Source organism: Ooceraea biroi, chromosome 9, assembly GCF_003672135.1.
Source record: "Ooceraea biroi isolate clonal line C1 chromosome 9, Obir_v5.4, whole genome shotgun sequence".
Lineage (NCBI taxonomy): Eukaryota > Metazoa > Arthropoda > Insecta > Hymenoptera > Formicidae > Ooceraea > Ooceraea biroi.
In genome coordinates this window covers 14792201-14815753 of record NC_039514.1, presented here as the reverse complement: position 1 = coordinate 14815753, position 23553 = coordinate 14792201, and the positions used below count along the sequence as shown (strand labels likewise).

The 23553-nt window shown below is 36.7% G+C and overlaps 4 protein-coding genes across 6 annotated transcripts; 3 read left to right on the top strand and 1 right to left on the bottom strand.

Annotated features, from left to right (window-relative positions):
- The first annotated feature begins 1603 nt into the window (after window positions 1-1603).
- Window positions 1604-3925, top strand: LOC105276041 (embryonic stem cell-specific 5-hydroxymethylcytosine-binding protein). 2 transcript variants are annotated; one of them, XM_011333367.3, is made up of 6 exons: window positions 1604-1695; window positions 2296-2518; window positions 2689-3006; window positions 3097-3204; window positions 3306-3460; window positions 3532-3925. In XM_011333367.3, the coding sequence occupies exons 1-6, from the start codon at window positions 1619-1621 to the stop codon at window positions 3689-3691; spliced, it is 1041 nt and encodes a 346-aa protein (XP_011331669.3). In that variant the 5' UTR covers window positions 1604-1618; the 3' UTR covers window positions 3692-3925. The 2 variants fall into 2 exon arrangements, with proteins under 2 accessions (XP_011331669.3, XP_011331670.2); XM_011333368.2 differs by lacking the exon at window positions 1604-1695 and adding an exon at window positions 1743-2068.
- Window positions 3926-4027: 102 nt separating this feature from the next.
- Window positions 4028-15674, top strand: LOC105276042 (tyrosine-protein phosphatase non-receptor type 2). 2 transcript variants are annotated; one of them, XM_011333370.3, is made up of 9 exons: window positions 4028-4668; window positions 6138-6299; window positions 6375-6637; window positions 6791-7016; window positions 7116-7268; window positions 7362-7527; window positions 7595-7802; window positions 7915-8025; window positions 14778-15674. In XM_011333370.3, the coding sequence occupies exons 1-9, from the start codon at window positions 4555-4557 to the stop codon at window positions 14839-14841; spliced, it is 1467 nt and encodes a 488-aa protein (XP_011331672.1). In that variant the 5' UTR covers window positions 4028-4554; the 3' UTR covers window positions 14842-15674. The 2 variants fall into 2 exon arrangements, with proteins under 2 accessions (XP_011331672.1, XP_011331671.1); XM_011333369.3 differs by lacking the exon at window positions 14778-15674 and having other exon boundaries at window positions 7915-9385.
- A 2758-nt stretch (window positions 15675-18432) lies between these two features.
- LOC113562630 lies at window positions 18433-19812 on the bottom strand. Its single transcript, XM_026972597.1, has one exon. The coding sequence runs from the start codon at window positions 19712-19714 to the stop codon at window positions 19055-19057; it is 660 nt and encodes a 219-aa protein (XP_026828398.1). The 5' UTR covers window positions 19715-19812; the 3' UTR covers window positions 18433-19054.
- Window positions 19813-21131: 1319 nt separating this feature from the next.
- LOC105276038 lies at window positions 21132-23553 on the top strand. The gene is made up of 4 exons (XM_011333364.3): window positions 21132-21238; window positions 21716-21964; window positions 22371-22937; window positions 23190-23553. Exons 1-4 carry the CDS (start codon window positions 21221-21223, stop codon window positions 23514-23516), a joined length of 1161 nt encoding a protein of 386 aa, XP_011331666.1. The 5' UTR covers window positions 21132-21220; the 3' UTR covers window positions 23517-23553.

Sequence of the window (23553 nt, the reverse complement as noted above, 5' to 3'; positions counted from 1 at the left end):
GTGTTGAGAGATGTAACGAAAAGAGCTCACTCGAACGAGCACTGTATATGCACATGTGCGTATGCAGGAGAACTCTTGTCTCTTGTCCACACGAATAATCATATTCGAGGGTTGCAGACTGGTCTCTGGTGCATTCCAAACGATTCGATGGGATCATAGCTTTCCGTTGGGTAGACAGGACAACTTCATATTCGACGAAACTTCTTTAGAGAGGGAACTAAGTTTACCTTTACTTTAGAGATGAAATTCACACATAACACACGTGTCACCTAATTAACTCTTAAAATTCTCTCAAAAACTGTAAAAGTATTTCGTTAATTAATTTTTAAAAACAATTTATACAAACTATTTACATACTAAAGAGTTATATTCATCATTATGATCTGGATTTCAACCTCCATTCTTTCGATTTTGTCAGTTCTTCGAGGGAGAAAATAGATCCGACGTGAATACCTGAGGATGATGCCAAACCGGTCTTCCGAAATCATCTAAGTGGAAGGTACAAAAGAATCGTAACCGGCCAGTTTTCCTTAAAATCTCACTTTGGCAGATGAGCGTGCGTGCACGCTCATTGTTCTGTATTTAATATTTTTGCATAATCGTAAAATACTAGATTTCACATAATTCATTACACTTCTTGATTATACAATATCATATAATTCTTATTAATATATACACGTTATTATTATTAATAAATCCATATAATTCTAAATACTTGAAAAATTAAATGTATTAACGAATTTATTCAGTTTTATGTTATAAAAAAGATACAGTTGCAGTAAACAATTGATATAATTAATTGTTTATAATTGACTTAAAAATGTATTGCGTTCTCTTAATAGCAGATAATTATTATAAAAGCAAGTTTTCTTTTTACAATTAGATCGTATTATTCCGGATGCATTTTATTATTGTACTTTCGTTTTGAGGCCTCTGTACTGCGCCGCTCATTCAACCGTGGATGATAATTTTACACGCTAATGAGTAACAAGGAGAAAGATCTCCCCGGTGTTAGTGTTAGTTCGTAGAAAATAGAACGGACAAAATCTAATTCACTTCAAACTTATATAGTTATCTAATTAAATCAGTTTTTGATCTTGTTATTTTTTATTTAAAGCAAATTGCTACTTTTTGAAAAATAATCCTTTTATTACAATATCCTACATATACTAGATGGAGCAGCTCCATAAATTATATAGATTAATGCGTATTAATCTTATAAGTAAAATATGTGATAATAAAAATATTTTTATATCAAACACAAATAGTTAATTCTAATAATGTAATACATATAACAATAATAATAATGTAATATTATATATATGAAATCTGTCACTTACAGTATATAATTTTTAGTAGGAATTAAATTACTTAATGGAGAATTCGAGTGCACTGAGTGCGCTTCCTTTCGGTCCTTTCGGTACGCTGCTCCTAGGTCAATAAAAATGATCGCACTCAGAAAAACTACTCACCTCCGTGCACCTTGTAACAAAAAGCTACTAGCCACTGGAACGGAGCGAGTGCACATCAACCGAATTCGCCATAAATCAAATTTAAAATTTAACATGAAAAATCTAGGGAATATTACAGAAACTGAATTTCTTATTTATTAACTAGTATGAATGAAGTTGGCGGCATTGACAGGCACAGTAGCGCAAGTGAAATCGAGTCAAACATGTGTGGTCGAGTTTGTTGGTGAATTATTTTATCATTAATTACAATACTTTTACATAATACGTTTAACTTAATAAATAAACACAAAAAATTTTATCTGCAGTTTGAATTTTGAAAAAAATATCGAATTTTCTTCTTTTAATTGCTACATAACATTTGTCAATTTAACATCATATAATTCAAATTCTCAAATTTAAATTTATTATTGCAATAGAAAGTACTGTAGTTATAGAGTTTTGTAATTTTGTGTTTTTTTTTTATTTAATAACTAATATTATATCACTACATTACAATGAGAAAAACATTAAAACTAATGTTTTCCGTATATTGTTTGTAAATTTTCAAGGGATATATTTTTGAAATTGATAAGAGTCAATAATAATAGTAATTATACGTACGTTTCCAAAGAAATTTTACATGGATTAGTTTACGTGTAAAAATATTTCAAATCTTTAGGTTAGACTAAGATTCCAAAATTATGCGTGGAACAATGTGTCAAGAAAACTTATTTTAACATTACTTTTAATTCATTATTTAAATGTCAGAAATTATTGTAGTTTAATTTCAGTAAGAAAGTTGTGACACATAACATTTTTACAAGAGATTGTAATTTATATGTAGTGCATTGGAACCAGACACCTTGTGCTGTGTGTGTGAATACAAAGATGCCAACAATAAGCTGTGCAAACCAACATGGACTGACACTGAACTAAAATATAATCCATCATGTAATATGGGCCCACAGGATATTTTACCTTGTATAGTGTCTGGTTCACATTTTGAGGAAGAAGATGGAAGAGTCCTGTGTGCAATGATATGGGGACTGATTCCACCTTGGCATCAAGTGAGTTAAAGTATCATAATAAAAAACTAATATGTCACAAAATTATTTCTTATCATCTTATTATATATAATATTTTCTAAATAATTCAAGACTACTATAAAATGTAAATGATTATATTTGCAAAGTGTTTTTATTAACATAATAAATAGAAATCTCAATTCTTTCTACAGGGGAATTACAAGAAACGTTCGGACAAGTTGTCTACGCACAATGGCCGTTTGGAGAGCATACAAACTTCAAAGTTGTACTTGCAATCTCTGCAGAGGCGACAAAGATGCATCGTTGTCTGCGAAGGCTACTACGAGTGGAAAGCTGCCGCAAGTAATAAGTCTTCGAAGCAACCCTATTATATATATGCAGCTCAAGACGAAGGTGTGAAAGCAGACGATCCTACAACGTGGTCGAATGAACTTTCCGAAATAGATGGATGGAAGGGTTTTAAGGTGCTGAAACTGGCTGGGATATTTGGAACGTACAAAACTGAGAAGGTAATTTTCTGTTCCGTTTCTGCCGTGCGCGTTGCGTTTAGAATAGTTAACATTTTAAACACCAATAATATTGATTATTAATTATTTTAGGGGAAAGTTATTCACAGCTGCACAATTATCACAAAAGCGAGCAATGAGAGTCTATCATGGCTGCATCATCGTATGCCAGTATATTTAAATAACGAAGAGGAATGCCAAGTGAGTGTTTTACACACGTACGACATTCGCAGAAATTAATTCATATAAAGATATTATAGTGTTTTATGTGCTTTATTATTTTCATGTCGTTTTTTTACTAGGTATGGTTAAATAAGGACTTACCGACAGATGCTGCCGTTAAAATGTTAAATAATCTGGCATTGCAAGAAGGTACTCTGAAGTGGCATCCGATATCTACGACTGTTAATAATGTGCATCACAAAACTACTGATTGTAGAAAAGAAATACAGCCAAAGTGAGTAGAATATAAAATCATTTTAGTATTCTACAGAAATACAATATATTGATAAATTATTCATTGTACAGAGAAGAGAAGAAGAACAGTCAGGCATCTTTTATGGCTTCCTGGCTGCAAAAAGGCTCCACTGGTTTAAGCAAAAGGAAAAGCACAGATAACAAAAATACAAATACAGGCAAAGAGGAAGATGAAGCAAAAGCTTCAAAGATTCAAAGGAAAAAAATTTAAACTTTACGCAAGTAGTGTGATCTGCGCACATTCAAACTGATGTATCAAAGAGATATATCGATTAAAATATTTGTAGATATTTTTAACTTATTTGTTTCAGTATTTATACTGAAAATATAAATTTGTATAGGTGTTAATTGTTAACATGGTGTCGTAAGCTCAGGAGAATTAACTACCTCTTATAATTATCTTTTGAATGATGTAATATATTTTTAATATAGTAGTTGTATATCAGCAAAATAATTTCTTTTACAGGATTCTCTTAGATTTAGAATTATATCTAATATACGAGTAATCTAGTTTTCGAAATCGATTCGTAAAAAAAATAAAGTAAAAGTTGACCGGCTAGTGGCGCAGTCCCATGGTGCGGAATATCGCCGACAACGAGGGGACCAATAGTCGTTCACATCACTGGTGTATCTAGGGAATTTTAACTAGCAGATTATCAGCGCGCATGTTCTTCGCGCTGTCCGCGGCCATGATCGCAAGTTCGGGCAGTAGTGTGCGCGGCGCCGCAGTGCTCCGTACCGGACCATGAACTATAGGTTACGTACGTGAGTACGTTGGAGAGCACCCTTCTCTTCCCCGCGCAGAATCACTACTTACGTCGCGGCGTCGACTTCCTTCCTTGTGCATTTTCGTGGTTCGGTTGCTGTTTGCTCACGGATGACACGTTGATTCGGGTCGACTCGGCAGTCAGGTGCTGAGAGGAAGACGGCCCGTGAGCGTTCGCCTCGTTGTGTAAACGCGTTCGCGGTCCAGCCCCTTCGTGCGTGTGTGCATGCGTGCCTACGTGCATCGTGCGCGTGCATTTTCTATTCCATCATCTGCCAGAACGTAGGAGCGCAGCGGGCCGCAGCAAAATGAGCAGCAGCGGCGAGGAAGCGTGCGAGCAGACGCGCGAGCAGACGATTAGTAATGTTGAGACGGAATACCACGAAATCAACTCGAAGTGCGCTTGGCCGATACTCTATCAGGTGAGAAAAAGGAACGAGAGGCGCGGAGAGGAAGAAAGAAAGAAAAAAAGAAAGAGATAGACTAAGGGAGGAACTGCTCGCTGTTCCACTGCCATTTCCGCAAGTCGCGGAACCACGCGATTTCGATGGAAGACGCTGCCGCGTCTCGTGCCTACACGTCGTGCCGGCTACTCGTCGGCGCACTTTCTCTCTCTCTCTCTCTCTTTCTCTCTACCTGTCTTTTATTCCGGCGTCTACTTTCCTTTTCCACATCCCGCGTTATTGTTCCCCTGAAATACATTCGTTCTGTACTGCTACTGACGTTGTTCTCGCAGAATGTCCGTGCTGCGCTCGCCGTGTCACGCTCGATAAAGACTCTCGGATGCATGAACGACCGAATATCGCGAGACGTTGAATAGTGCTATGCAGAACGGAGCTTACTCCATTATTACAGAAACTCGGCAAATCGCCGGCTGGACTTGCTCGATGATAAAATGAGGATACGAATATTCGTACACCGTACGCATCGCGTTTCGTACCCAGGTAGGATTAATATGAGGAGCCAGAGTGGGCCCGGGCCCACAGCGGTAAAATTTGAGGGCCGGCAAAAACCAATAGGCGATAAACGGTGTAGCGCGGTAGCGAGCGAGCGTTGAGCGCGTGACAAACGCGAGGGAGAGAAGGTAGAGCTGGCAACAGTCTTTGTGTTGTCTTTTAAATGCCGCGATATACTATAGAGAGGACGTTGTTCGATACACCGACCAGCGAGTTCGCCGAACGCGATACGGCTTCCGCCGTATTATTGTGCCGGTTCCGTTGCGACGCGACGTGCGGCCGTGTCTCGTGCGGGATTCGCCGGGATTTACAGAGCCGATCGATTTATCAGAGCGGTTCGCCGGAAAGAAAACGACTTTGCCACCTGACAGCGGGAGATTGACAGCGCGTGCCTGTGTGCTCGGCGTGCGTGTATGTATGTACGTGACGCGATTGTGCTCACCAAGGTCAAGCCTCCAACTCGGAAATGTACGGTTTCAGTATATTTAGCAATCGTGCAATTTCTCCGAAGCGACGCGCAAGAAATCCGATGATGTACTGCACGCTTCCACGCTCGGACTTTAGAATTCTCCCACCGAAGTCGCGGTATCTTTATTGAGATGTATTGGACTGACCGGAGAGACCGTGCGGAATTTTTTAGCAAAATTCTAATGCAAAACTTTGCATCATATTAAGAATTAATGGAGAAATTGAATTTTGTTAAAAAAAAACCCGCGCTGACTTTTCGGTCAGTCCACAAATTTTCACCTCTACATTGATTCTGTACTTATTTGATCAATCTATCACACGATACCCACTTTGCCAACTAATTAGAAAATATTTCTCTGCGTTTGTAAATTTAATAAAATAAGAGATTGCTCTTTTGTTGGTGGTTTTCCCAGTCCAAATTCATTATGGATTGAACCTGCGTTTTAATACTTGGTTCTATTTTGCAGCACATACGTAACGAGTGTGGGGGTTACGAGTACACGTGTAATGAATCAAAAAAGCCACAAAATAAAAACTTGAACCGCTACAGGGACGTAGCGCCGTATGATCACACTAGGATTATACTTAAACGAGGCGTGTGCGATTATATACACGCCAATCTCATACAGGTAAATACATCGTGCGATAAATTATTTGTATATGCAGCTGGTGACAGGTGATGCAAGTGTATCGTTTATCACTAGGTGGATCGCGCTAATAGGCAATATATCCTGACGCAAGGGCCCTTACCGAATACTGTTGGTCACTTTTGGTTAATGGTTTGGGAGCAAAACACTAGAGCTGTATTGATGTTGAATAAGATAATCGAGAAGAATCAAGTGAAATGCCATCAATACTGGCCACTGGATGACTCACACGAGCCCACTATGACGTTCGAGGACGTCGGTATAAGAGTGGAGTACGTCAGTAAAACGGAATCGTCGGACTACACCACTAGGACGTTACGGTAAAGAAATGTGCACATGTGTATATTTTAATGAGTCGCATCATCTTCACCCAAGCCCAAGCCAATTAAACAAATTGGCAATCGCCCCTTGATCTCCATGCGAGCATCGAGTTATCGTTTAACGTTTCCAATGTTTTTGACTTCTATCTGCAGTATAACGGACCTGGAAAGTAACGATAGTAGAGAAATCTTACATTATCACTATACCACTTGGCCAGACTTTGGAGTACCGCAATGTCCAACGGCCTTTTTACGTTTCTTGGCAGACGTCAGGCAATCAGGAGCATTAGATCAAAATGTCGGTCCACCTGTGGTCCATTGTTCCGCAGGGATAGGAAGATCAGGCACGTTCTGCTTGGTCGACACGTGTCTAGTATTGGTAAGTGTAATGGAGCAGCTTTAGCTCTGCCTTTCTGACCCAGCCAAAGTGAAGCTGGAATTTTAACGGATCGCGTTAACCGTCGCTCGTCGCTTTTAGATCGAGGAAAACGGATTAAACGCCGTGAATGTGCGGGAGGTGTTGCTGGAAATGAGACGGTCTCGCATGGGTCTGATACAAACGCCGGAGCAGCTACGTTTCTCGTACGCCGCCATCATTGACGGAGCGAAACAATTGCCGCTCGACAGCGCGGTAATTAACTCGTAGTAGCACTCGCAGTGTGCTGTTGATTGTAAGTAATTTGCTTGAATATCAATTTTGCACTGACGCTTACGCGCTTTGTAGAATATCAGTGACGATGGAGCGACGACTCACTACGATGAGATGAATAACACGAGTAAGCCACTGGGGGAGAAAGATGATGAACCTCCACCTTTACCACCACCTAGGGGAGACTCTCTAACTCGTAGCATGATGCCAGATTTAAGCCCGGATACATCATTAGGAAACGGTATTTTCTCGTTGTGCAAGATTGTTGTTGTCCTGGTGTGAAGGGAAGGTGACCTCTTTGATTGCAGATGAATTCGGCGATCCGCCCGATAAGCCGCTACCGCAGGAACCGCCAACGAATCATGCGGACTCATTAGCGAGTTCACCGTCCGCAAATTCCATCGTGAACAACGTATGCGATCAAACTGCTGACGACGCCGCGACACCTGACGAAGTCGCAACTGATGATATCGAAAACTCTCATCAGATAAACAGTTCTTCGTCCAATTCAGACGTGTAAGTAACGTTTTTTCCTCTCTCCCTCTTAGCGACGAACGTAAGTCATCATTTAATTAAGTTCATCACAAGGCTCATTTCTGTTTTTTTTTTTTTTTTTTTCCTGAAACAGGAAAGGGGAATTACGTCGACGCAATCGGGAGAAGAACGAACGACTGGCAGCACAAGTGCGCGAGATGAAACGCCGACAGCAGGAGACGGAAGAATGGCAGAAGCTCAAGAGGTCATTATTTAAGCCCCTTACAATAGGCATAGGCATCGGAATTGGTGCGGGTATTGTGCTGTGTGCCTACCTGTACATGCGTTAGTTAGATCTACCGAGTCACGCTTAAGTCGATGTCGTCGTACGTACGTACATACGAACTGCACGCGAACTTTCCAATTGTCAGTAACGTATCGAGAGGAAGAAGGTTACTCCCGTTAACGGAATAACCTGATGATGACTGGTGTTCAGCTTGATCTTGAAACATCCTCGAGAGAATTAACGAAAGCGTTTCCGTAGCGTACGGAATCGCATCGGTGGTACAGTCCTCATCATCGGTGGTACAGTCCTCATCATCGGCGATATCGCGAACGATACTTTTTTATTGGTACTGAAACAGTAAATAAGAGAAGAGCAAGGCGACGGGAAAGCAAGAGAACATTGCTAAGGAGGAAGCCAACGTGTAGTGCGTTGTTGAAAGTATATACTGCTAAATGTTCAAGCAGTAACGGCGAGAACAGGGAGAATCGGAAATTGAGGCATCGAGGGCGAGGATAGAAAACGGATTTCGATTTGTATTTTTATATTGTGATTTATTGATTGACGAGTATCTCTAGGACGTTAGGATATATATGTTTTCTCTCCTCACAATTCTTTTGCTATCTTCGAAGTTGCTACGGTCGCGAAGCGAGCAGCTTAAATCGAAATGTGCGCTCTTACGTTTTTAACGATGAACAAAAAGGTATGTCAAAAGGCATTTAATTTTTGTAATTGTAGATCTGTTGAAAGAAATGTCTGGTTGCACTTGTATATCTATTCAAAAACCAGTTATGACGAAACTGCATGATTTCGATGGACTGCATGAATTTGACAAATATGAACCTCGAGTATCTTCTTGTTTGCGCTATAATGGCGATAGTGGAGTTTTAGATATTTTAAATATCTAAAATGAAAGTTGTGGATGTTTAAAGCTGAAAGGCCACTTTTAACATTATTGAGAATCGGTAACAAAATAGCTTGAATTTTTTATAGATCGATCAATGCTTAAATGTACATTTTTACATTGATTACATTGATTTTATAGATTAACTGATTTTGATAGTCGGTTAATGATACCGTGTTAATCAATAAGCGAGAAAAACGCTGCCGTTATGCTTTTTGACAAACTGTTTCTATATGATTTTATAGTATGCAAAATCATTAGTTTTGACGAATTGGAGCGAAAGAGAAAGATAATCATTTTTAAACCGCCTTAAATCGAATCGAGAAAAAAACATAGCTTTTTTTTATATAATATATTAGTGTTCTATAATCTCAAAGCAAATGCACGTGAGCATTATGCTATTAATTCTTCTTTAAATACAGATTTAACGTATTGGAAGTAAGCTTTATAATTTTCCTAATTTATTAAATACATATATTTCTAACATGCTGAGCCTAGAGAGACATTGTTAAAAATTTGATTCTAGTTTGCTCGCGTACATGGATTTTGTAACTACTTGCCAATTAGATTTTGCTGCTTTATGTGAGAAATACATTTTCGTAAAAAGCATATTATATTACATCCGTATTATATATTGTGACATTATATTTTAGTGTTTCAAAGATATTTTCTGTCTACTATAGTAATCTGTTTCACTTGAATTTCTTATTGGGCTATGAGTAACATATATTTTTTTTTCTCTTTATTTTACAATCTTTTCATTTTCCTGTTTTGTTACAATGGATTACGTCTTTATATTTCGTGAAGAAATTGCTTGAGAGATGTCGTGTGTGTATATATATATATATATATATATATATATATATAACGCAGTTGCTTTGATAAATTCCTGCTAGAGTCTGCTATTATTTATACGAATCCTGTTAATTTATACGGCAATAGATTATAGAATCAGTTATTTTATTCTGTAAGACATTCCTGTGTGATGTGTATGAATATTAGTCAGAAATTTCTTATATTTTGAAATAGTGTTACTTCGAGTTGTGGATGCAATCTTATAGACTAGAAAATTGATATCATGCTTATCTAAAACATTTCTTGCTATTACACATTGGAGTTTTATTTCTTTTCTATAATTAATTAAGATACTAAAAATTGCAAAATTAATTGATTTTAATAGTTTGATATCAAATCGTTAACAGTAGATGCAATCATGCTTTTGAACAGCAATACGGTATTTTCAAGAGAGATGCTAATTATTTCTATGTTACATTTTCTATGTTACATTTAAAAAAAAAATCTTTCTTTAAATCGAGTGATACTTGTGCATTTTACTTGAATATTCGCATGAAATACCGAAAGTTCGGTAGCGAAATTATCTTAGCTGTTAAAGAGAAAGGAGGAAGAAGTTAAAATGAAATCTTAGAAAAAAATGTGAAGAATTCCAGCTCATCGCCCGATAAACATACGTTACAAACTGTGTATTGGGCGTTGGATAAAGACTGAGTAATCTAATGAACTTCTAGAGAAACGAAAGAGGAGGAGGAAGGAGGTAAATGAGCGGCAAAATGACGAAAATTAAGCCCGCGTATTCTTAAGTCGAGCTTTTATATAAGTCATCTCGAGAGAAAGACTTGTCAGGACGTGTTCTAATCCAAAGACAAAATGCGAAAAGAAAAACGCGATGCACCCGACACGTCTTAGCGATGTCTCAGAAAGATGCGCGTCGTCACTGAAGCGTATTTTTTACTTTTGTATGTTATCGCCGTTGAAGCACTATCTCCCAAAATGGGATATTTCAGACACGTCGAAATCTTGTGCATATCGGCGTGCTCATCTTCGTGTTTACGCATGCGGCATAGTGCTTTGCAAGGAACTGAATAGAGAGACGTGAGAAAGAGAAGGGGATCCAAATGAGGCGGAGAATTAGCGCTCCGCGGGGAACACGATGTCGAATTTCCGACGGGACATGCAGTATTCTATTGTCAACAACACGTTTTGACTTTACACACTAATATACTATTGTTATCTAATTTTTATCGAAATATTATTTATGTAAATACAGACACTGCAGTATGCGACAATTCGACCGAAGAAAAAAAAACGACGCCAGTCTCGCGATGATCGTTATTATGTCACCGAGAGAACGACGAGATGCGGACATTGGAGATCACTTCCCCATCGTATTCATCGTATCACGCGTCTTTGATATACTCATCGTATCGGCGTCGAAATGTAATTTTGAGGATGGCACATTCGCACGGTTCCGAAATCCGCAGTTCTCACTACCGCCGTTTTATATGTGCACGAGAAAGAGCCAAATACGATCGTATATACAATATAAGCGTTCATCTCTCCCTTATTGCTGGCGATCGCGCAAAGCTTCCGGAAGTGGGATATACGAACGTTGATAAAACAGTCACAAAAGACACACGGTGCTAATTTAAAGTTCCAAAATCGACGTGCGCTCCGACGTGCATGAAGCATGCATATATATGCGTATGTATGTATGTATGTATGTGCAAAGGATAGGGGTATGCATGTATGGGAATCCGAGTGAATGCAGAGGAGCGTGAAATGAAGTAGAGCGGTCACTAATATTGGCCGTGCAGTTCCCACGTCAAGGCAGCAACCAAAACGCAAAATGCGTGCGCAATCTCGCAAAATTCATTCTCCTGGCACGAAACAACGTCTTTTACGTTCGCCACAATTTTCCGTTGTTCATTTTCTCGACTTCCGATTAGCGGAAACGATTCTTTCACGCGCGATATAATCTTCTAAAAAAAACATAAAAGGGCTTCACACGCAATCAGCATTGAGTAAGACAAACGAGAAAGAGCAGAGCCGGCGACACAGATACTTTTATACTTCTCGTGTGTGTACAATAGACGTAACATTATACAAGTGAACACAGAAACATAGCCAAGTGCCTACTCGTACAAACAAGGGGAAAGGAATGAAACCACAGCAATCGGTCAATAGCGTAACGGTAGCGATCTCTTCACCTTTTTGGAAGAGCATAGTCGCCGTGGAAGCGAGCCGTTCTTATTATCCGACAATATATAAGTAGATAATTGTCTAGTAAATCGAGATTAGATTGTTTACTCGAAATGGTACTTTCGAAGATGCTCCCACCGTGTTTGAGATAATAGAATAACGTGTTCGTCTCGCTTCGTTTAATCCTATAGGCCGCAGTTTTTATTTACCTCTTTGTGTACGAAGTACTTGTGAATATAGTCTAGTGATAATGATGTAATCAAAACTTTATCTCTTTTTACAACAGATTTACTTTTGAATAATTCTTATGTGAGAACGCAGGTCCTCGTAGATGTGCTCCTGAAATGTACTAAGAAAGGCCGTTTCAAAGTGATCAATCTACTATAGTCTTCAGATTGCCGAGCGATCGTGCACCAGGGTAACGATGCGAATGTGAACGATTTTTCGAGCTTATTATTTCGAGAGGAAATCGATCTCGTGATCTCTAACGACCTTCGTTCCGCGGGAAAAAAATCTTGGCTGATGACCGCAGAAAAACTGCTATCTCCAATTGAAAGCAATATACGCACTAGATTATAGTGTAATATCAAACGTTACGATTCGATCGATGCGCTTGGCAGCCGGACTAACGATAATAGTAGGAATCGAGTGTACGTATTAAGCAGATGTAAGAATGGTGAATGGTGGGGAAAAATCGAAAGATCCTTGATTCTTGGAAGCGCACTAGCTGAAACGTACATTTTATACGCTGATCATAGAGTCCTTTAGTCTACATAGTACATCTTTTATAAATAATGGGGCCTTTTTACAGTTACTGATGATGATTGTCGATCATCGACACGCGAAAAAACGCGAACTTACCTCGAGACGAAAAATAGGTAATTGAACGTGCTTCAAAGGATTAAGGCAAAGTGAGAGAAGATGTGAAATGTGAAAAAACTACCTGCGCTTACTCAGTTAATCGACAGTTAATTAAAATTAGAAATTCTTGCAAAACGAATAAGAGATTGCTTACAGAATTTCAGAAAGTTTTACAAAAGATTATAAGGCTGATTAAAAGGACTAAATTTTCCATATTTCAAGGAACATAGTCGCGATATATTACATATAAAAAAAAACACTTTTATATTTATGTGTCTAAGCAATAACTGTCGATTAAACGCGCAACGTCAGCGAGAATAATAATATTTCTCCCTAATCCATTCTGCATCCTGCAGCTCGAACTATAGTTAATTACATTTATATCGTTGTAGGACTATAGCATTGAATGGTATTTTAATGTATAGAAAACTGAATGCGGAGAGAAAACGGAAATCGTGGAAGCGTGTGTGAAAGAAACCATCGGACAAAGATGAAAGGATAAGTGAAGGAAGGAGCGAAACGGTTTCGCAATGACAAAAGCAGATTGCCGAAAGGTCCTATCAACTATAAAAATTTTCCCACGATAATATAAGCATATTGTATATCTTTCGAAATTCAAATATGATAGCCAATTTTTTCGGAAGTTTTCTCAAATGGCTCTCTATCGTCGTTTCGCTCCTTCGCTCGAGTTTCACGAGAGAAGACGAGTTGCACGAATAAACACTGGACGGCATGGCATGAAAGACGCGCAATTAAATGTTGCGGGAGTAACGGCAAGGACCGGCAAGCATCGCGAATGTACGCACGTGTATCAGGCCGATTCGTTCGAAATGGTCTCCTGCGAGGAATGCTCTCGTCGTAAAGGCGAGATTTGGATATTTTACTCAACCGGAAATAGCACTGTGAGAGTAGACCTCTTTCACATCGTAGATTTTATATTCTAATTTCGATTACGACCCGACGAGATACGCGATTCTCACGATTGTGCATCTCTCACCGTGAACTTATTTTTGCAAAATACATTTCTGTGGACAGTTCGGATTCATGTAATTGTGGATTCAGGTAATACAGACGTTTTTTTACGAAGTTGCGGCGTAACTGTAGTAGATCCCAGACAATCACGAAAAGCCATTTCAAATTAATTAACCTGATATACTCTTTTTTTATTTGTATTCCTATGTAGAGAGAGAGAAAGAGAGAGAAAGAAAGATAGGTTTTATAAAAATTTGATAAAGATTAATACAGTGAACTATTAGTTACTCTATCAGTTAGATTGGGAAGGAATTCTGTTTCATATTTTTCCATTCTTGGCTCTCGTAATGTTCTGTCATCCATTTGGAAAAATTTAATGCGTATCAGAAGTATCTTAAAATATGAATTACTCATCGATGAAGATGAGCACATATTTCGCATTAACATTTCATTCGTAGATCTTTTTAGATCAAATTTTTCTTTATATGAAACACATTAAAGAGAGATTGATTCTTTTGTTGCAATAATAATAGTTATATTAGAGAGAGTAATTTTTTTATTGAATATTTTTAATATGACTACCCTGAAAATTAATCGTGAGTTACCTTCTTGAGAATATACGAGTTACTAATAGCTGACGATAGTAGTACATCTGTGTTGAAAACTACCTTAGAGTAAATTGGGTCGTTTATTCCGAAAATTGTATAATTATAATAATATGTAATAATTTCACTAAAATCATATCTTAAAGTCTCGATTTTCAAAATAAACGGCTTAATTCATGATCTCAATCCCATATTATTTCGAATAGAGAATCGCCTTACGTTTACAAGTGACATGAATCGTGCAACCCTTTCTCTCTCTCTTTCTCTTTCCATCTTTGCATCAATATTGCTGTTTAGGGTAATTTATTTCAGCCTTACCGTTTATCACTTCGTACTTAGTTTTTTTCATTCAGCCAAGGAGCACGGAAAGATCCTTATCTGATGATTTCTTTCAGATCAAAAAGCGAAACTACCGAAAGCGGCGAATCTGTGCACGAGGAGGCCGAGTCCACGATCTAAATCGAAAGAAACAAAAAAAAGAAAGAGAACCGCCGCGTAATCATCCTCCGCAATAATACTTCGTTTTGTGCCTTGTCAGATTTTACATGGAACCACAACGGATAGGAATCCGTTTCACTAGAAAAATGAAAATACTTGACAAACAAATAAATCGCAATGATTGCTATACAGAGGAACAACACGATGTACCTATGTGTATATTTGCTCTCGCGATTTCTCGATTTCCAGATTAAATTGACGGGGCGATTCTCTCACGATTTTTCATCCTTTCCTGATCGTTCCTGGCTATCTTGTGGACCGGAAACTTCTCTGGAAACAAAGAAGACCATACATTTTCAATTGACAATAATCCGTTTTCTTCTGCTTTTTAATTGTCCTGCGTGTTATTTTACTTATACTTCAATGCATTGTAAAAGAGAAACTTTTAAGATAGTAATGCACGAAAATTAGAGGAAAAATGTATTTATAAAATTCAATACAATTTGTTTTTTAAACGAATCTAACATTTAATTATGATATCAGTTTACTAAGAATAGGAAAATTATTGAAATTTAAGTCTTTTTCTACATTATCATTCCATCAAGGGGCCAAGTTGTATTTTTTAATATACGTTAACAAATTGGATCTTCTTTATATAATGAATTATTGTGCAGCATTGCGAAAAACAACATATTTTGCATAGTGATGTAACAATGTGTAACATCGCGACGCTCTAAAAACGGCTCTCTCTTATGTCATGCACCACGTGAAGCTCTAACAACTTGGATAATGAGATATTTCGCAAAAGGTTGCACATATCCTGTAGACTATTAAAAATAAACAAATTATAAAATTTTTTGTTGTGTTATTTTGATCAAACAAGGATTGGCTGATAAAACACGAAATCTTCCATATTATAAACATCGAAGAGCTTCTCTTTAAATTTGTTATTCTTCCTAAAATCGCAAAAATTCTTGAAATTATATTGTAACAACAAATTGAGAAAAATGTGAAAAACGAAATATGCAATATTTAAATATTTTTTATTTAAAGCAAGGAAAAGCAAAATTAGATTACGTAAATAGAATTTGGAGGAAAATTGGTGAATATATCTACTTGAAGAGCTATATGCAGAATGTATCCAGAAGAGTACAAAACTACGTATATTCCACGTACAGAAAGTGCCATGAAATTCTAAAAAATCGAAGAAGAAGAAAATCTTTCAGATCTCGTTTGATCAGTCTGTATCTGTGCGATAGTTTGGAAAGAGGAATGCTAAACCCACGTGCGGGCACGCGCGTGCAAACCGGTGTATATATATTAAATTAACAATATTTTAGGCGTTGACACAAACATCGAGGGAGACGTATCTCCCCTTGTGGCCATGGTTAACACCTGCAAGATCGACGTAAAACAAGAAGCAACGTAGTACCACCCAGGATAGATTGGCATGTGTCACGTTGGTTTGCCAGGTCAGTTATCACCCGTCGTAGAACGTCACTGTTTAATTAGCGTGCTCTGGTTTGACGTCATTGTTTCATATAAATACCGAATGCTCGATCTCAGTCACCATAAACTCGCGAGAACGCTTCCTTGCTGTGCTATAATATTGTACTTGGAGAGGCGCTTTACGTCGAGATTCGCCGTTACGCAGTTACCGTGTTTTGAGGGTGAAGAAGTGATCGTTATTTTCCTGCAGGGGATTCTTGACTACACTCGATACTTGCAAATATAAAATAGTAAGTATTACGACTTTAACTGTGTTAATCGCATATTTTGTTGGTTGTTAAGAAAAAGAATCAGGAAGAATCGTGTTTTCCTGATTTTATATTTACAATGTTTAAATATATTTTCTATAAATTTAGAGTATCTAAGTTTCGTTTCAAAGCTCTCTTACTGCATTACAATCAATGCACGAATTTATTCTTTAAAAATATAAAATACTCTTGTAAATCTTTAAAATCAATTCATTAAAACTTGATTGAATTTATTTTTCTTTATTTTCTTTATTTTTCCTTAGATGGCTGCCAAATTCATTATCTTCGCGTTGCTGTTCATCACCTGTTCTTACGCATCGCCCCTCAGAATGGCGACCATGTACGGTTCTCCGTTGATTGTCGTGCCAATCTTGGTGCAGGAGCTTGAGGAGCCTTTGATTCAAATCGACGACGAGCCAATGTACGATTTGCACGACAATTCTGAGGTGGCAGATGAGACTACGACTTCCTTCGGTGTCGTAAAACGCAGCGCTGAGGAAACGGCCGACGACGACCTGGAAACGGCAGCTGGTACTAATGTTATGCGTCCTTTGTTCGTCTATCGGCAGCAGGTCGCGTATCGACAACGTGTCAGAGACGCAATTCGACGGGGAAGACGAATATAAACGAGGAAGAAGGAATTTCTTGATTGGAGAACTTGGCAATCAAGCGAATTGCAATAATTATCTCATTTCGGTATTATCGCGAAGGTAATACATTCGAGATATTTGGAGCCCTCGATACAAAGGCCTGAAGGTCTTCAAAATCCTATAGGATTGAAGAAGAATCGGGCCTGTAATGGGAAATTATCCTATAAAATTTAATAAAGATGGACGGAGATTAGAAAAAGCAAATATCAAAGGAAAATGAAGATCGACTTGGATAATTCGATGGAACAAACAACGAAGGCAGCGTCTGTTTTAAAAATAGCAAGTTAAAATCATATGAGGATAATATGAAGACGAGGTGATGGGAAGAAATGCTGATGATTTTGAAACAGCGATAACTTCTTCAATAACCGTCTTTCAATCATTTTAATCTAATAATTATGATCAACGAATGACTGTCTGATAGGCGATAATAAGTCTGATGAAGTCTTTCCTTTGCCTGTTTTCAATTATTAACTCCAGAATTGCAAATTTCTTTTCAAATCAAGAATGTAAAAAGATAAAAATTCAAACTTACGGACGGTGAAGCGGAAGATTCGCACCAGAGTGAAAATTTCGGGTGCAAATAAGGCTATTCTCTTGTTGACGGGTTTGACGGAGCGCCCCGAAAATGAAAAAAAAATATATATACATTGGAGAGAAGGGAAAAAGCGACAGAAAAATACAGTACCATACAACGGAAGAAAGAAGCTTTCGTGGCGAGAAGCGAATGAACTTTGGGACGAGATATTGAACTCGTTAGTAAATTATGCTAAAAGGTTGTGGACCTCGTTATTTCGACGGATATTAACGACGGATAATGATGCGAATTAAGCGTGTAGACTAAACTCGCTGATACAGCGAAGATTTTCTTTTTAAAGAATGAACAATAAGAACAACCAGAGAAACGCTTAATCCTACGATCATGCGTAATCTCTTGTAAGCTATAAATTTAAGTTAGATAAGAAATAAAGTCTATGTAATTAATGATTAACTACTTAAATAAAGCGCGCGGCACTTTTTCACAATTTGTATAATTAAATAGCGATAAGTTATCTCTTATTTGTATACAAATCGATTATTAAGTAATACATAATATTAACGAAAGCTGCCTACCAAAGCTGCATTACAAAATTGCACGAGCAATCAGATTAATTATATGTATGTGATACGCGAATGTATAATAGAAATGATGAGAATATAATATAATATCTTTGACGAATCTTTGTTACCTCTACAGATATGTGTACATAAAGTTTTATAAATAAATATACATTATAACATCAATTATAATTGTTAACGTTTGTTTCCTATTTAATAAAATTAACATAATGCACAAACGTTACACTCAACATGAAGATTAACATAATATTAACATAATTTAAGATAACAGACACATTATATTCATATAATTGTTTATTTCTTATTATAATATCTATTATTGATGCAATATAAATGTTCATACTTGAATAAGGAAAATCATAAATAGAAATAATTAAATTCATACAGTAACAAAATTATTTAATTTAAAAAATACGGTTTGTAAAGTATTATTATACAAGCATCAGTTATTGCAAAACATTTTTTTTAGTTGCAAGGGAAAATGATTTCAAAAAACACCTTAGAATTTTTTGAGAAAAGCAATCTTTTTAATCTTGAAAAATTATTATTTTAATTACAAGTTTAAATTTGAAAATAATTTATTTACATTTCTTGAGTGTTACTTCCTTCTAACAGAAAGTTTTATTATTCTGGCTACTTTTTCTCACTTATGTAAATTCGAAAATGAGAATCTAAGTTTTAAAGAAATATATAATCTCTCTTCCAGAGTTATTTTCCCGGAAACACGGGATATCTCAAGTAGTTACGATAATGCTCCCTCCTGTCGTTCACTCGATACCTTTGATTTGTAGGCTGTCCCCGATACCAATAAGGATACTGACGTCTATCTTCGGCTACTCCGAGATCATCCTCGAGGTCTGAACCTCGTTGCGACAAATCGATACTCTCGACATTGCCGGAAGTGTCCTCGTGTGTCGGATAATCCGCATTGCGCTTTTCAGCCTGGCGAACCAGGCGTATTAAAGCAGGATCCAGTAAAATATCGTGCGACGACAAATTTACTGCTTTCTGTTGATGTTCCAATTGAAACGGATCGTCCTTTCTATCGCCAATATATTTTGAATGCTGCGTCTCGATACTCTTGGAATCGAACGAGGCTGTCGATGCGTTTGATACCTTGTTAGAATGCGATGGATCCTTCACGGCGCGTTCTCCAATCTGGGTCACGCCTTTCAAGAGGTTCGTATTTGAAGGGCACTCGGAATTGTTCTTCGCGTCCTCCAATTTCGATGGACTTATATGATGATTCTCGGCATCCTTCGTATCGTGTGCATCGCCCGTCGAAGCGTCAATCGTCGTTGAACTTACAAGTATTGATCCTGCCAGGATCGCGAAGCAGAGGCCGAAGAGATTGCCGAGGTGTTTCATCCTGTCCACGAATTTTCCATATAATGCAAGAATAGGAATTCCCAAATGTCGACTAGCAGCTCAGGAAGTCGAAGCGAGTCTTTTATAGCTTGTTATCCCTGTACATCGCTAAGCTGCACGCTAAACATTACCAGTCTCGGTAGGTACACGCGCTAATGATAAGTAAAATATTTCTTTCTGGTCAGCCAAACGGCAGTCGTGATATTCTGCGTAGAATGTTACTTGTGACTATGACAGAACATGATACATCATTTTATTATAAATGAAAAAATAAAACTATAATATTATGAAACATATTGACTTATTAATGTAATCTATCTATCTATATATATATATATATATATATATATATATATATAGATAATTCTAAAACTGGATTGTAATTTTAATAATTCTAATTTTAATAATTCTAAAACTGGATTGTAATTTTATATTTTTACAAGTTTTGTATAAAATACTACTTTACTTTAATTTTTTGTTATAATTATCTTATATTTTGACGATAACAATGAATAAAAAATATTGCAAATTGAATTATATGAAAATAAATTTTACTGTTTTCAAATATGAATTTCTTATATTCTAAAAGTAAAACGATTGAATAATATTGTATATAAAATATCAAGCAAAAAAAAGAAATTTTATCTTATCTATTATTCTTATCTATTTATCTTATTATTATATTCAAATCTTTCAAAATAAAAGCATATTAATGATCATCAGTTTAATAAAAACGTTCTGTAATATATTTTATATATTATATGCATATGCATATATATATATATATATAAGCCAATATTGCATATAATATATAAAATATATTACAGAACGTTTTTATTAAACTGATGATCATTAATATGCTTTTCCCATTTTTATCTTAAATAATAATTAAATTGTTAATCTATTAGTTAATTAATAATGAATTTTAAAGTTACATTTTTCTCTTGTGTATAAAAGTTAGATTTATTACTGATGTTACTTTTATTTTGAAAGATTTGAATATAATAATAAGATAAATAGATAAGAATAATAGATAAGATAAAATTTCTTTTTTTTGCTTGATATTTTATATACAATATTATTCAATCGTTTTACTTTTAGAATATAAGAAATTCATATTTGAAAACAGTAAAATTTATTTTCATATAATTCAATTTGCAATATTTTTTATTCATTGTTATCGTCAAAATATAAGATAATTATAACAAAAAATTAAAGTAAAGTAGTATTTTATACAAAACTTGTAAAAATATAAAATTACAATCCAGTTTTAGAATTATTCGGTACATGATCGATCAAAGATTCGCATGATACAGCACCCGACGAAGCTAAAGTGTATCAGTTTACCGCAAGGTTGATACTCACGTTTATTAGCAAAGCGGCGATAATTCTGTCAGCACGTCGTATAAAGCCTGTACGTCCGTTATACCTTGACAGAGCTGGAAAATCTTTGGCGAAGCAGTCTCGTTGAAGACAGGAAGAATATCGCATAGTTTCAGCATCGCGATGAAAATTGATCTACCGGTATGTTCTTATACCAATAGTGTATTATAGCGTTTGAAAAGTTCAATTATCACTTAGCAATTAACACGAAGTAAAAATACAATGAATATACATATACATATATTACACTTTGCACGCGAGTAATCAAGACAAACAGACAGATTTTCGTTTTAAATGATGATTCATCGTTGAAGTTGCAGGAAATTGATTAAAACAAAATAACTTAACAATAGTTTTAAATTAATATATAAATATAAATATGCATATATATAATGAATGACTTTATTTTCGCATCTAAGAATAAATTAATGTAATATATATTAACATTTTTTAATACTTTACATTAAATATTCGGATAATTATGGATGATTAAAATTATATTACAAAATCGAAGTCTAATTATGTTGAATAATTCCGAACTATTTAAAGAATGTCATTTACTGATCGGGATTATCTAAATTGTCTGTTTAAAAAATTAAAATTTACTACATTTTACAGTTGAAAGTAATTATGTTGCCCGTGATTCTTCTGCTGTTTGCGGGAACACTACGTGCGAAGCCCATAGATTACGAGGATGTGGAAAATCTGTTGCCAACGGAACCTCAGACCACGAATGACACGTTGGCCGTTATCGTACAAGATCCGGTGGTACAAGACGCTGTGCAAAACGCTGTCGGCAATGGATCGTTGCAGGGCTTAGTGGTGAAGAAAAAGGTTCTTATTATGCCTGCCACAGAGCCCACCAAGGTTTGCACGCCGGCTTATATTTAATCATATTGCTTGTATTTGTACCACTTGGAAACATTAATGCAACGTTTCCGAACATCTCTTCTTTAAAGAAGAAGACAAGGTGCTTGAAAATGCAAGCAAATATTATTGCCATCGTTAGCGATACTGGTTAATCAACAGAGCGTTTATGACTGTTAGCATTTATTACATCACTTCAATGCGTGATTAATCATTTATATAACAGCACTTTGGAAATATCAATTAACTATCAAAAAGATTATATAATTTTACGACTATTTTAGTTCCGTTGCATATTGTTGCGCAAATGAGTTTTTGATGCGATAATTCTTTTCTAGTGGAGAATAAAGGAAATTCGGTTACGTCATTTTCTTGGAAGGGTGATAATGATGTTATTTCCTTTAAGGTGGTGTCACAACGCGAGCAAGTCCTCGTCGTTCCGGTGACGCACTTGGAAGATGTGCGAAAGAACATCACAGAAAGTGCGACTGCGGAAGACAACGTAGGCGACCTAGTAGTCCTTCCGGAAGTACAATCTTTCGTCAGGGACAATGAAGATGCATACGCAAGTTTGGCAAACTATGAAGGAGCGTTAACTGACTCGTCGCAGCATGATGACTTCTACGAGATGCTAACCGAGATTCCAAAGATCACGCGGAAGCCAACATTTCCCGTCGATAATGCGCCGCAGGAAATTCCATACCTCCTGCCAAATCCGACCCAGGAAGAACTTCCGGCGCATCCATCAATATCGGTACCGATCATAGCGTTCCTCGATCCTTCGAGAATCTCCGACGACAAAATTAACGCGCCGATCGCAGCAGCATTACCAAGACGAGATGGCACTCCGAACCAATTGGATCTATCGAAGAACGAACGCAACCAAATTCAACGGGACGTTCAAGATTATATCGATGGAGACTCGTGGGGTGTGGATCTCGACAATTGGCGACGCGCTTCGCCTCCTTCGGAGGTAAATCGAGTGACCAGTACTTCTTAAGGCGATCTTCTTTCTACAAGGTGCTCTTTATTTTTCTAGAAGATCTAGAATTTCGCAATTCTAGTTAATCGATAAATGAATAATGATAAACCCCATAAAAATGTGATAACTAGTAACTTTTACTTCTTCTTCCTTAACTGCTTAACTAAATATATATAAGAAGCGTTATATTTTATATTATATATTATATATAAAATATAATTTATAATAAAATTATTTTTACAGATAGAAGCATCATCTTTGCTGTTTGAACCGACTACGATGGAAACTCAGTATATGAGCGGCATTAGTTCTGAAAACTCGCTACCTCTCGTAATGCCTTATAGCGATATTGTGACACCGCTCTTTTGGACGGCGGACGCGAATGATGATTATCCTAAAAATCCACATGATATGAACGTCGCCGCGGACATCGTCTTCAGACCACTCTTCAGATATCGACAGGAAGCCCAGCAAAGATCTTATAGAAGATCGGCATATCGAAGATACAATTCTTATCCGAGACGCAATTACCGCTACAGATCGCGATATTCGAATGATTATTATTACTAGAGTGTTGATGATAGCAAATATCTTCATTACTGAAAAA